Consider the following 12,452-nt stretch of genomic DNA (forward strand, 5'->3'; position numbering starts at 1 on the left):
AGCCCAAAACTCCATCTCACTGGGCATCCCACACAGGGGAGCCCAGGAGCAATCAGGAGAGGAGCCCCATAGCCAGCCTGCAGGATGGAGGAAGGACCGCAGTGGGGCTGTTGAAGTCCGGGCCTTGCTGTTTGGTCATGGTCATGGGGTTCCCCACGCTGCCCGCCTCCCCAGCAAATTCTGGGACCTGGCTGGGGTGGCCACCACACTGAATCCTGCCCTGCCCATGGCCCCAGGCCCTCACACCCCACAGTCAGGAAGCAGGCCACTGACCAGGGTCACCCCAGTGGGGTGGGTCATGGGAAGCTCCCTTTCTCTCCAGTGTCCGTTTCTGGTTTGCCTGCTGCAAATGTAGATTCCAGAAGGGGGTCAGCGATTCTCAGGGAACCGAGTTATCTAATCTAAATAGCAAATATGACAGCAGCCCACATTCCCAGCGGGTGTGAGTCCTGGGGACAGGGACTCGCTGGGAACGGAGTACTGAGTACAGGCAGGCAAACAGGATCCCCTCACAGGGCCACTGGGCCACTGAGCAACTGCCTGGAGCACCTGCTGGGAGCACCCGACTCTGCCATAGAGCAGGAGAGCAAGGGACAGTATGTGTGCCACATCTGTCACCTCTGGCCAGTGACAGATGGGTGGCTGTCCATGAAGAGGATGACAGAGGTGCTGTCCCTCACACAGATGGGAACTGCTGTCACCTCCGAAAACAAGCCCCACCTTCCTTTCCTGACCTGTACCCAGAGCCTGCCTGGTAGGTGGCCCCATGCTGGGGTCAGGGGGACACACAGGTAACCATGCTGAGACCCTGCCCTTTGGGAACCACCCACAGGAAGGGTCACAGCAAGAATGCCAGCTGGGGCAAGGAGCAAGCTGTGACCCGAGAAAACCCAATTTGGAGGAGGCTGGCCCCTCTGCCCAGCTGGGGGTTCAGAGACCCCTGGGCCACAGTCAGACAAAGGGGTGCTATCACTGTGCTTCCTTCCTGCCACCATCCTCAGACCCAGTGGACTCCCAATAAAGCCACACCACCCGGTCGCCAGGCTGACCGCTCGTGGGCTCTATGCAGAACCTTTGCACCATGACACGATTTCCAGATAAGGAAACAGGCCCAGCAGATTAGGGAAGGGCCCGCGGTTGAATGGCAGGTGTTTCAACCCAGGCAGCTGGTTCTGGGGGTCACACACTGATCCCCAGCATGTAGTGCTGCACCGTATGGTCTGAATGTGTCCCCAAAAATTCACGCTGAAACTTAACCACCAATGTGGTCGTATTAAGACATGTGGGCTTTAGAAGGTGATCAAACACGAGGGCAGAGTCTCCATGAACAGGATTAGCAGGCCAGAGGGAACTAGCTAGGCCCTTCTGTTCTTCCTTCCATCTCTTCTGCCTTGTGAGGACACAGCATTCCGCCCCTCAAGAGGACTCAGCAGCGAGGCACCATCTTGGAAGCAGAGAGGCACTCTCACCAGACACCAGAGCCGCTGGTGACTTGACTGGACTTCCCAGCCTCCAGAACCTTGAGAAATCAGTTTCTCCTGTTTATAATGTCCAGTCTCAGGAAATTTGGTACAGCAGCACCAAAGGACTAAGACACTGACTGGCAATCTAAGGCCACTAACAACAGCCCTGTTGTGTTTGGTTCATATGCTATCTTAAAAATTAGAACTTTATTTTAAATCCTTATTTCTGGTTCCTAAAAATACTCAAAGCTCTAGCAATCCCAGACTGGCCCTGGAGAGGGCAGGTCCCCTCCCATTTGCCACAGTCCCACCTGCCCCTACCACCACCTGGCCTCTGCTCTGTCTCCTGGGACTCACCCACTCCTGAAGTCATCTGCAATTTCCACCTCCTGTCCCTCTGACCCCAGCAGCCCGGCCTCACACTCCGGCACAAATTTAAGACAATCTGATTTCCAGGAACCTAGTGTGCAGGCTTCCAGAATCCAGGAACAGTGGGCTGAGTTTCATCCGGTAGCCCCAGGACCTGGTCAAGGGCCTGGCCCTGAGCAGGGGGCCACAGATTGCTAACAGGATGCTCCACGGGGCACCTCTCAGCACCCCTTTCTCAGAAGGCGTCCGGTGTCAGTAAGAGCAGTGGTAACACTCAGGTCCCCAGGCACTGAGCAAGCACTCTCAGCACCTTCTGCAGACAGAGTACGGTGGGGTGCCAGCTCGCCCAGCCTCAGAAGCAGAGGTGGCCTGGGATTCAGACTTGTATACAATAACACTAGGCACGCCTGTCATCCCAGCAGCTCGAGAGGCTGAGGCAAGAGGATCGCAAGTTCAAAGACAGTCTCAGCAATTTAGTGAGGCCCTGAATAACTTAGTGAGACCCTCTGTCTCTAAGTAAAAAAATTTAAAAACGGGCAAGGATGTGGCTCAGAGGCGAAGCACCCCTGGGTTTAATCCCTGGTACCAAAAAAGAAAAAATAAATAAAACATAAGATAATGCTGATGATCTGGATCATTGCAATATAGCAACTCTACCAACATTTGTAGTTCTTATAGTTATTAATCATTGCTACAACAAGTACTAAGTAATAAATGTCACTATTCATTACTGAAAGAATTTCCATTCCTCAAAGTCCCACTACAAACCAGACATTTTGCATAATCTCATTTAATCTTCTGAATTCCCCTCCTTTCAGATGAGGAACCTGAGCCCAGAGAGACTTAGCAACTTACTCAGGGTCACACAGCCAGTCTGCACCAGAGCTGAAGAGTCAGAACCTCCCACTTCCCTAGACCATCTACTCATAATGACTACTGGCAATGCCTTTCTGGGGACTTTTTGTAGGCCAGGCACTCTTTACAACACCTTGTTGAGGTTCAGTTCACATGCTGTGCAATTCGTTACTCGAGGTGTACAATCTAATGGTCTATACTGTGCACGCACACACAGTCGCATGAACACTGCTGCGATCGATTTTAGAGCATTCCTGTGACCTTCCCCTTAGCCAGCAGCCCCCACCCCTCCCCACTCCCCTGCAGTCCGTTTCCAAGACAAAAGGACCGCAGCTCAGAGGGCTTCTGGGACTTGGTCAGTGGCAAGGGGCAGGGTTGGGATTCTGCCTCTCTGTTCCCTCCTGCACCCTGCCAGGGTCTCCGCGGAGTAACCCGTCAAATATGCAGGATCTGCACGGAGTGGAAAGCGGAACCAGATGTGACAAATCTCACACGTGTGGCCACTTCTGCACCAGACCTGACTCACAGAGGCACCAGGGCAAAGAGGGAAGCCCAAGGCAGCCGGGCCCCAGCCTGCACAGCACCGGAGACCCAGTGACACAGGGGTGGCTGTCAGAGGGGGCAGCCCTTCAGGAGGCAGGTGGTCTGGGTTCTGGCTGGATACAGCCAGTGCTTGGCCCCCTGAGAAGTGGGGACCCCACCCTGCTGACCCCATCCCCACACTCCGCTGTCCCTCCAGGACCCACAAGGAACTGGCCTCCATGCCAGGCCTCTGTGCCTCTCCCAGGTGCAGAGCAACAGTGGCTCTGAAGAGCAGCCCACTCGGTCACGGCCACCACCTGGACACACTCCCAGTCTGGGCTCAGATGAGATGGCATCCCAGGCGAGCTGCCTGGGCCCCAGAGGAAATGCTCTGCCAGTGGCACCAGCCCGCCCCCCGCATTCCTTACTTCCTGCCCCAGATGACCTCCAGAAACTCTGAGGGACTGCTGGCCAGGGCCCAGCATTTCTGTTCATGTTTATGACACTTAAACAAATCTCGAGCCCATGCCGCCTCCTCCAGGGAGCCCCATGCCACTCTGGCATTGGTGCCTCATGAGCTGGCACAGGCCTGGCCGGGGGTGTGCGAAGCCAGGCCCTGTGTACCCACGGTTGACATCTCCCTCCCTGCTGGCACCAGCTGCCAGCTTTGGGCCAGGCCTGGGCAGGGCTGCAGGTAGAGAGGAGCTAGGCCAGTCCCCGAGCTTGGCCCTCACAGCCAAATAAACCTGCAGTTATTAGAGGGTCTGGAGAAAACCCCCTCTGTGGACAGACTGCAGCTGTCCACCATGCTTGCTGCTCTGGTGAGAAGCGCAGTGTCTAAACGGGTCACTATACCCGCCTTTGCGACCGGAGCCTGCAATGGTGGCAGCAGCCATGGCCCCACCTCCCGCCTTCCTCCTGCCTGGACACTGGGGACAGACTGCACTACGGTGACCCGGCCTAACACTGAGGTACCGGCACTGTCATCTTTGCATGTTACCGTCATTTCCTATGGTCTCCCTGTGGACCTTGTCCATGGCCAGGGCTCTGTAATGAATTTCAGTACATATTTGTAAAGTCGTGTTGTCATTTTGAGACTTTAGAGAAAAAAGGGGTGAAGGCCCAGAGACCACATGCAAGTCAGTTCACCCTTATCATTGGAAATGCTACACCATGGCCTTGGGGTCCAGCGGTGAGCTCAGGGGGGTCACGTGAGGGGGTCCCTTGCTCTCACAGGAGCCGGGCACCCCCTGGCGTGGGCTGGGAGCGAGGAAACCCCCGCACGGAGAGGCTCCTGTGCTGGCCTATGTGATGAGGGCCCTGGGGACCGGCAGTCAGGGAGCATGCCCTGGGCCTGGAGGGGAGGCATCCGGACGGCAGGACTGGCCTCTGGAGACAGCCCTGGCCCGGGGTGAACAGCGGCCCGGCCGAGGGTTAGCCCAGTAAGCTCCATTTCTGCCCCCGTCAAGGCCTCCGGAGCCTCAGCTCTGAACGAGGCGCAGAGCAGGCCCCGAAGCCCCCCCCCGGGCAGTCCCTGAGCCTGACCCAGCTTCTGCAAATGCGACCCAAGGTCAGTTCCCGCCTCCCAGGGAGCATCGCCGACAGTCCCTCCTTGGATTCCTGGAGTAAAGCCCAGAAGTGGGGAGCGAGTTGCCCAAGATCATACAGCTGACGAGAACATTTACTCAGAGGCCACCAAAGGTGAGCAGCCTAATCCCAGGAATGCCCAGCCACAGGCCCAGCAAAGAGCACCCACCTCCAGCATCCGCCGGCCCCACCACTAGGACGTCATCCGACGCACCCATCCCGTCCCCCCGTGGCCACGAGATGGTGCTCCATGGGGCACTGGGTCAGATCCCTCCGTGGCCCTGTCCCTGCAGCATCTAGCAGTCAGCCACAATGTGTCAACAGACGCAGAGCCGATCCAAGGACCAGGGAGGTTTCCGGGGAGGTCGTGAGGATGACGACCATGCACTTGCGCCTTTGTGGGGATCCCCAGCGTGCGCCGATGACTCTCCTCTGTGCCTCACTGCGGGAGGGCAGTCGAGGAGTGGGAGCTGAAGGGCAGGGGCAGGGGGTTCCTGGGGGCTCCCCAGGCCATGGGCTCGAGCTGCCAGTGCGCACCAGCACTGTCTACCTCTCCTTCTGCACGGACCCTGCGTCACTTGGAATTTTCAACCAAAACTTGTGGCCATGGCACAGCTGCTGCCCCAGAGACTCCTGTGGCACAGGACTGTGGGTGAGTGTGGCCAGCAGCGAGACTCACCCTGGAATCTGAGATCTGAGGCATCTCCTGCTGACCCTACGACCTGGGTCTCTCAAAGCCTGTCTTCCGGAACCCTGGCCTCTGATCAACTGCAGAGTCTGGGTCCCTCCCTGGAGAGGCAGATGCTCACTTCTGACAGGGTGCTTTGGAGACCCTCGCGTGTGCTCAGCTTTGAGAACCAGAACCAGCACTGTCTAGCCTGTGGCTCTCCGTGGCAGGCCTACCTCCAGCAGTAGTGTGAAAACTGGTTTGAGGGAAGGCAGAAAAAAAGTACTCTTTTTATATATAAAGCCCAGAATGCCACACCATATGCCAATAAACTTACGGGGTTCCAATTCCATGGAGCGGGGATAAACAGGGAGGAAAATACCTCACATAGCTTGTTCCAGGGCTGATAATGAACGAGGCTGAGAAGCACCGGCCTAGACACAGGCAGCCGGGACACTGGGCAGGAAGACAGCCCTGAAGGATGACGGACAGGGGAGGGCAATATTCCCAGCCCTGCAGGTGAAGAAGGACCCTACTGTCCCCTCCCATCCGACTTACCCTCTCTCAAAGCTGAAGGGCACAGGGGGCATGTGGGTCCCTTCTGGGATACAACAGCTCCTGCCTGATTTGTGGACAGTGTAAAGAGCCAGACACCAGGGCCCTGAGGTGACTAGGGAGCAGGGGATGCACCAGCTGGCAGGGAGGTGGAAGCCTCTCATGGTTTCCGGTTTGCAATATGGAGCCAACCAGAGAGCAGCATTCCCCGAGAAGGCCAAGGGACCCAAGACAGGGACCTTGAAGAGAAACAGGGTAAGAATAGACTGGCTTGGAGCAGAGAGAGGGGTAGGAGAAGAGCAAGAATAAGGATGTAATGTAGCAACAACAGCATTAATAATACCAGGACCCAGACTAGGCCCTGAGCCCTGAGCACACACCAGGCACACGCCGACCACGCGACACACGATATCACTAGCACATCTGCTTCCTTCCTGGGCTCTGTGTTGTCTGGGCCCAGAGATTCCAGCCAGGTAGTTGGTGCCTGGTCCAGGCAAATGCATGGACGGCGAGGGAATGAGCAAGATAAAGGTGCCATCCCAACCAGCAGCTTCCCGCCTAGCTAGGCCTGAGCCTGGTGGCCAGGGAGATGCAGGGCCCTCTCTGGGAGGCGGCCCAGCCCCTGACTTGGTTCACACTGAGCACCAGGCCTGCAGGAATCCCAAACCCAGGGGAGCCAGGGAGAAAAGCATGGGAGCTGGGCCAGCGGGAGGGGCCTGCAGCTCAGGAAGAGGGAGAGCCGAGCGGGTCCCTTACCAATCCATCGCAGTTGCTGATGGCAACAGCTGCCCCGGGCATTCCAGTGACACCTCCAGTGTACACGCACTCCTGCCGCAAGGGCTGCCGGAACAGCTCCCGAAAGTCCTCCTGCCACTCCACTGAGGCTCCTGGCACCACCAACCTCCGGTTGGGCCGCAGGCACAAGTGCAGCTCCCTCCCAAAAACAGTCACGTTGAAGTAGAGAAAGTGCCGCCCCACCCGGCCAGGCTGCGGGGTCCCTCCTTCTGGGCGCGGGGGGCTGCGGGCCACCCTGAGGCGACTGGAGTGCCACGGTGGCCTGTCTGTTACCACGCTCCCCTTGGAGGCCGCTGCAGGGCCAGACACCACGTGGGAGAGGAAGCGGCCCCGAAAATCTGTGCTGCAGGGCACGGTCACACCGTAGTCACTGAGCCTCCTGGAGAGGTGCAGCTCTGTTGGAGGTAAACAAAAAGTCACTTCAGTGGGCAGAGGTCAGGCAAAGGGGCAACCCTGAGTGTCACGTTGGATGGGTCCCTGAGCCCAAGTCCGTTCACTCTCCATCCCTCACGTTCTGAGCTCCTGATCTCTTCGCTTGGGTGAACGATGCTCAGGTACTTTGTGGACATAAATTGCTCCCTGTAGCCCTCAGGTCCTTTTTAAATTTAACAGATGAAAACAACTGATGCCAAACAGTCATGTTACTCTAGCAACAAGCCTTCCAACCTTGGGCATGGCCTAGGAAAGGACTGAAATTCTCTGAAATCCCCCAGGGCAAGAGAGGGAAGAAGAGATCTGCCCAAACTTCCTCAATGAGCTGAGGTCACCAACCCAGACTGGGGTAGGGCCCTCCTCACCAAGCTCCCAAGAATGCAGCTGGCAAAACAAACACACCTAGAAACCCAGGGGATCGCGGGCCCACGGCAAGAAGAAAGGTGGAGCTGCAGAGGGGCGGGAGGGAATACGCGGTTCTATATTTTTCCAAAGTTAGAAAACTTTTTAAAGCCACACAGTGGCTGCTGAGATTTTTGCATGGCCCAGCCCCAAGCAGGATAAATATAGATCTTCAAAAATAAAAGGACACACAGGGGGTGACCTGCCCACTTGGGCTGAATCAAGTGTGAGGTCATGGTCCACACTCCAGGACACACGCCCGAGGGCCCCATCCTTACACACTCCCCGTGCCCAGCCAGGCCCAGCAGGAATGACAGCTCTCTGGCTGCCCGGCCTGGTGATTCATGGACACAACTTTGGGAGGAATGTTCATTTCTACAAAGTCCTACCTCTCACGGCACCCCGTTCACAGCACCGATAAAACAGAAAAGGAGGTGTCCTGAGAATCACCAACACCCAAGGCAGCTTCAGGTGAGCCAGTGCTACCTACCCCTCCTCTAGTATTACCCAGGACAGTAGAGGACCCCAAGAGGCTGGAAGAGGAGTCCCACTTTGGCACTGACTGGAAGTGGCCAGAGCCTGGGGCTCAGATACCCCGTGCTGTAAGGTGAGGGCAGTGAGTGCGGTCTTTACCTGAGAAAGTGTCTGCAGAGTCTGAGAATGCTATGGCGGGGGGAGGCCAAAGATGTGTGTTTCTGTGCTGAAGTGTGGGTGCCCACAGCTCTTTGTCACAGAAGGAAATCACCTGCTAGCCTGGTTCTTTTCAGGGGGACAACCAGACACAAACACCCAAGTGCATCTGAGTTGGAAACGGAGCAGACTTTCACAGGAGAGAGATGAGAGAGGAAGCAGACAACACACACTCAGACAAAGGGACAGATATGCACCCTAAGGAGAGATCCAATGTTCCTAAATCCCCTCCTGGGGTCTCTCTACCTTCAGTGACGTGCAGATCAGTCTCCACTGTGCGCACCGCCTCCCACCGGCTGCTGGGAAGGCTTGGGCACCCTGGGGCCACGGTGAGCGCATGCACCCTGACCCCACGCATCCCTGCCGGCCCGACCCGCACGCACCTGGGGTCTGGCTGCCCGCGGCGGCACAGAGCGCGCAGTACAAGGGCAGCAGGCAGGACAGCAGCGCGCGGAGCCGAGCCATGTAGCCCGTGAGGGGTCGCGGGCCAGGCAGGGGCCGGAGACCCAAGCCCGGGCTTCGGGCAAGGTTGGGGCGCGCCCCGGACTGCCGGAGCGCTGGCCGATCTCTGCCTTGCAGCCTCCCGCCCGCCCGCTGCCGACCCCTGCACGGCGGGCGCCGCCGCCTGGATCGCTGGTTCCCGGCGCCCGAGGTGGTCGGCAGGAGAGCGGAGTCGCGGAAGCGCCAGCGCCCCGGGTGCCAACTGCCGGCCGGTCCGTCTGCCCGCTCGGTGACGTTCGGGGATGCGGCGGGCGCCGGGCTAGGGGCTGCGGGGCGGGCCAGGGGTGGGCACACCGGGCGGGGCGGGGCCGGCAGCGGGTCGGAGCTGGGGGCGCCGCGCGCCCGGGGGCGGGGCGCGGGACTGGGGAGGGCTGCAGCGTGCGGCCGCGATCGGAAGTGCCACGCGGAGCAGGAGCAGGGGCTCCTGGCGCACGGGGCGACGGTCCCTTCAAACGCCAGAGCTCTCCGGAGTGACGGCTCAAGTCCGATTTCCCTGGCCTCAGCTGCAGAGTTGGCGCTCTGTGACCGTTTCGCGGAACCACCGAGCCAAAGCAGTGTCCCCCTGCATTTGGAGAGTGGGAGGTGGTGAGTCCCTCCCTCTTTCTTTCTTAATGGTCTTGATGCCCCACTAACCACGGACCCCTTGGATCCACCCATGTGGCAGACTACAGTTCCCTGGGCCTCAGGGTGCACGGACTGTCCTGTGTCCTAGCCAAGATCAGGGCTGAGTGAGATGAAGAAGTAACCCTGATTTGCAGTCAGACAATTCTGATTGAAATCCCAGCTCTGAGCCTCAGTTTCCTCATCTCTAAAATGAGTGTTAACTGTAGCACATAATAGATGCCAAATAAATAAATGCCCTCCGTGTCCATGCCTGGCACCATAGCATCTGCAGTGGCCCCTAGTGAAAAGACTCACGAGTCTGAAAGATGCGCATCTGTGCTGGTCTTGCCATGGCAGTAAGGCCAACAGCCCAGCAGAAATTCCAAATTCGTGCTTTAATCTGTAAATGTGTTCCTAGTAATTTGAAAATAAATTATATTTCAAGCAATCCAGAGGGGGAGATTGGAGAAAAGGGGTTTGTTTGTTTGTTTTTAATAACTGGAATAAAGGATCTTTGCTGCTGAGGTTTTAGACAGCCAGCTCATTTCTGAAGTCGGTTCAGAGGTGTGTTGTATCCCTGAATGACATGGGAGCATCCACCAAACTTAAACGCCACCACCAAACCGATTTACCTTGAGTTCAGGAAGGCGGACGGTCTCTTCCTCCTCCTTCTGGTTCTGTAAAATCAGTCAAGTGAAGACCGCAACAGGACCGTGTGCCTGAGGACTGATGGCGAAGGCGTGCAGGTGGGGGGCACGTGCAGGAAAGGCTGAAGCCCAGACAGGGAAGGGTCTACTCTGAACCTCTACAAAACCACTTCATGATGGAGGCTCTCAGTTTTCCGAGCTGCAGAATGGGAACCCTGTGGGGACAGAGGAGACACATGTCAGAAGGATTGCTCGTTTTCTCCCTGCTGAAAGGCCATTCCAGAGAGAACTGGGGAGCCCTAGCCACACCCCACCCCCTTCTTCCTGCCTCAAGCAAGGCAAGTCAAGAAGGACAGATGGCAGCTGGGACCCCAGGTCTGACTCCTGAGCTGTGGGCTGGGGCCTTCCCTGGAGCCAGTGTTGGCAAACAGAAAGCAAAACCTCACCCTGTCTCTCCCCCACCCCCTTCCCTGGGGCTACAATGGTTGCTTTTGTTGGCAAGTATTGTGCGTCCGAGCTCTGTTCCACTGAGGAAGCCTTTGTTAGGCAGAGGGGACCCAGGGGCATGACTCAGTCTGGGCCAGAAGGTGGGGAAATGGCTGGGTGGACCCACTTCTGGAGATGAACAGGGCCAAAGCAAAGAACTCCACCGGCGTCAGCTGGGGACCCCCGCTAGAAGGGCAAGTTCTGGGTCACCTGGGGACTTCCCCACAGAGGAGAATGGCTTGGGTGTTCCTCTGGCTGGTGGTCCCCGCACACTTACCCAACACCCAGCCCAAGGCCCTGAGGCAGGGGAAAGCTGGAAGTCGGTGCTGCGTGGAGCCAGCGACCAGTCTGAGGACCCGGCGCAGGTAGGAGACAGCCTGGGAACCCGGTGAGACAGGAATGGAGAAATGTCTCTGGGTGAATGAGCAAGGCCACCAGCGAGGACTACAGGAGTCCAAGAAGGGACCCAAAGGGAGGAATCATGGAAGACAGGACCTGAGCCAGGACTTCCACAGCAGAGAGGAGAGGCGGAAGGGTCCTGTGGTTGGGGAATGGCCCCAGCAAGGGAAGAGGTGGCCAGGGTTGAGTGAGCATCCCAGGAAGGAGAAGGAAAGGTGGGCTAGCTAGAACCGCTGATTCAGGAAGCCAGAAGCGGAGGGTGAAGTGTCCAGCACAAAAAGATTGTGCAGCAGGTTCAAGGATCGGACCGGCAGGAGGAGGAAGGCAGTCTGGGCTGACACCCTGCGCTCCTTTGAGCATCGACAGGACCCCAGAGACTTGGAGCTACAGGGGTTCTGATTCAGTCTCCAGTCCAATGCCTCGCTCCATTTTACAGTTAGGTAAACCAAGGTCCAGAATGGCAAAGGGACTCACCTCTGGTCACAACTGGTTTGGAGTGGGGCCAGACCCCAGACCACAGACCTGAGACGCCTGCTCCCTCACCTGGGAAGGCACAGCCTCCACCAAGCACCAGTTCCCAGCTCCCAGGCCCCCCATCCATGATGGAATGAGGTGGATCGAGGCTGAGACAAAATCTCCCCACATCAAGGGGAGTCCCCGACACCCCCAAGGGAAGTATGTGTGTCCTATACCAAGAGCCAACAGCACCCAGAGGGGTGGCAGTGGGCAACCCAGAGGCACAGTGTTGTCACAGCTGGGGTGGGGGCACAGCAGGTGGCTGTGATTTGAGGTACCAGCTGCTGAGCTTAGTGCTCCTCACCTGGAGGAGGTGAGGACCCTGAAACTCAGGCAGAGGGTTCCTGTGTTAGCACCCCTGGTATCACCTCTGTGACCCAGCAGGGCTCTGAAGAATCCCACCCCTAGCTCAGTGAAAGCCACCACCGTCCACCCTAGACAGTGAGTCAGAGAGCAAAGCTGGGTCACCCCTCACCCTCCACAGCGACCACCTCCACGTCCTACAGAGTCCACCCCTCAGGATCTTCCAAATACAGATGCTCTTTCCATCTCAGACATACCCCCAACCCAGCCAGGCCACCAGCATCCCTTCTCTGGACACTGCCATCGTTTTGTCCTAATAGATTGCTCCGCTCCTCTTTGTTCCCTAGAATCTTTCCAACTGCATCCAGGGAAGACATTTGAGACCTACCTCATGTCACGTGGTCATCTGCTCCAGATGTCCAAAGGCTCTGTTGATCTTGGAATAAAGGTTAGACTCCCTTCTGCCCACACTACTGCCCCCACCATCCTCCAGCCTAGCTCCTTGCGGATGCCACGTTCATCCTGCCCCAGGGCCTTTACACAGGCTGTTTCTTCTGCCCCGGGGCCTCTACCCTCCCTCTTCACCCAGTCAATTGCTGCTACCTTCAGACATCCTCCTTCTTAAGGCCTCACCTGGCCTCCCAGGCTGGCCAAATCCCC

The 12,452-nt window shown here is 57.5% G+C and overlaps 1 protein-coding gene across 12 annotated transcripts in view; it reads right to left on the reverse strand.

Moving 5' to 3' along the window:
• ADAMTS14 (ADAM metallopeptidase with thrombospondin type 1 motif 14) overlaps positions 1-9,694 on the reverse strand; it is a 73,454-nt gene extending 63,760 nt beyond the window's left edge. For 4 of the 12 annotated variants that reach the window (XM_079135738.1, XM_079135736.1, XM_079135737.1 and 1 more), the window contains exons 1-2: positions 8,721-9,441; positions 6,775-7,208 (exon numbers count right to left, since the gene is read on the reverse strand). In XM_079135738.1, coding sequence (XP_078991864.1) covers positions 6,775-7,208; positions 8,721-8,802 — 516 coding nt within the window. In that variant the 5' untranslated portion in view covers positions 8,803-9,441. The other 8 variants (XR_013763101.1, XR_013763102.1, XM_079135740.1 and 5 more) reach the window with 6 other exon arrangements.
• Between the last annotated feature and the right edge of the window lie 2,758 nt (positions 9,695-12,452).

The sequence above is a fragment of the Sciurus vulgaris genome, assembly GCF_902686455.1.
Source record: "Sciurus vulgaris genome assembly, chromosome: 4".
Lineage (NCBI taxonomy): Eukaryota > Metazoa > Chordata > Mammalia > Rodentia > Sciuridae > Sciurus > Sciurus vulgaris.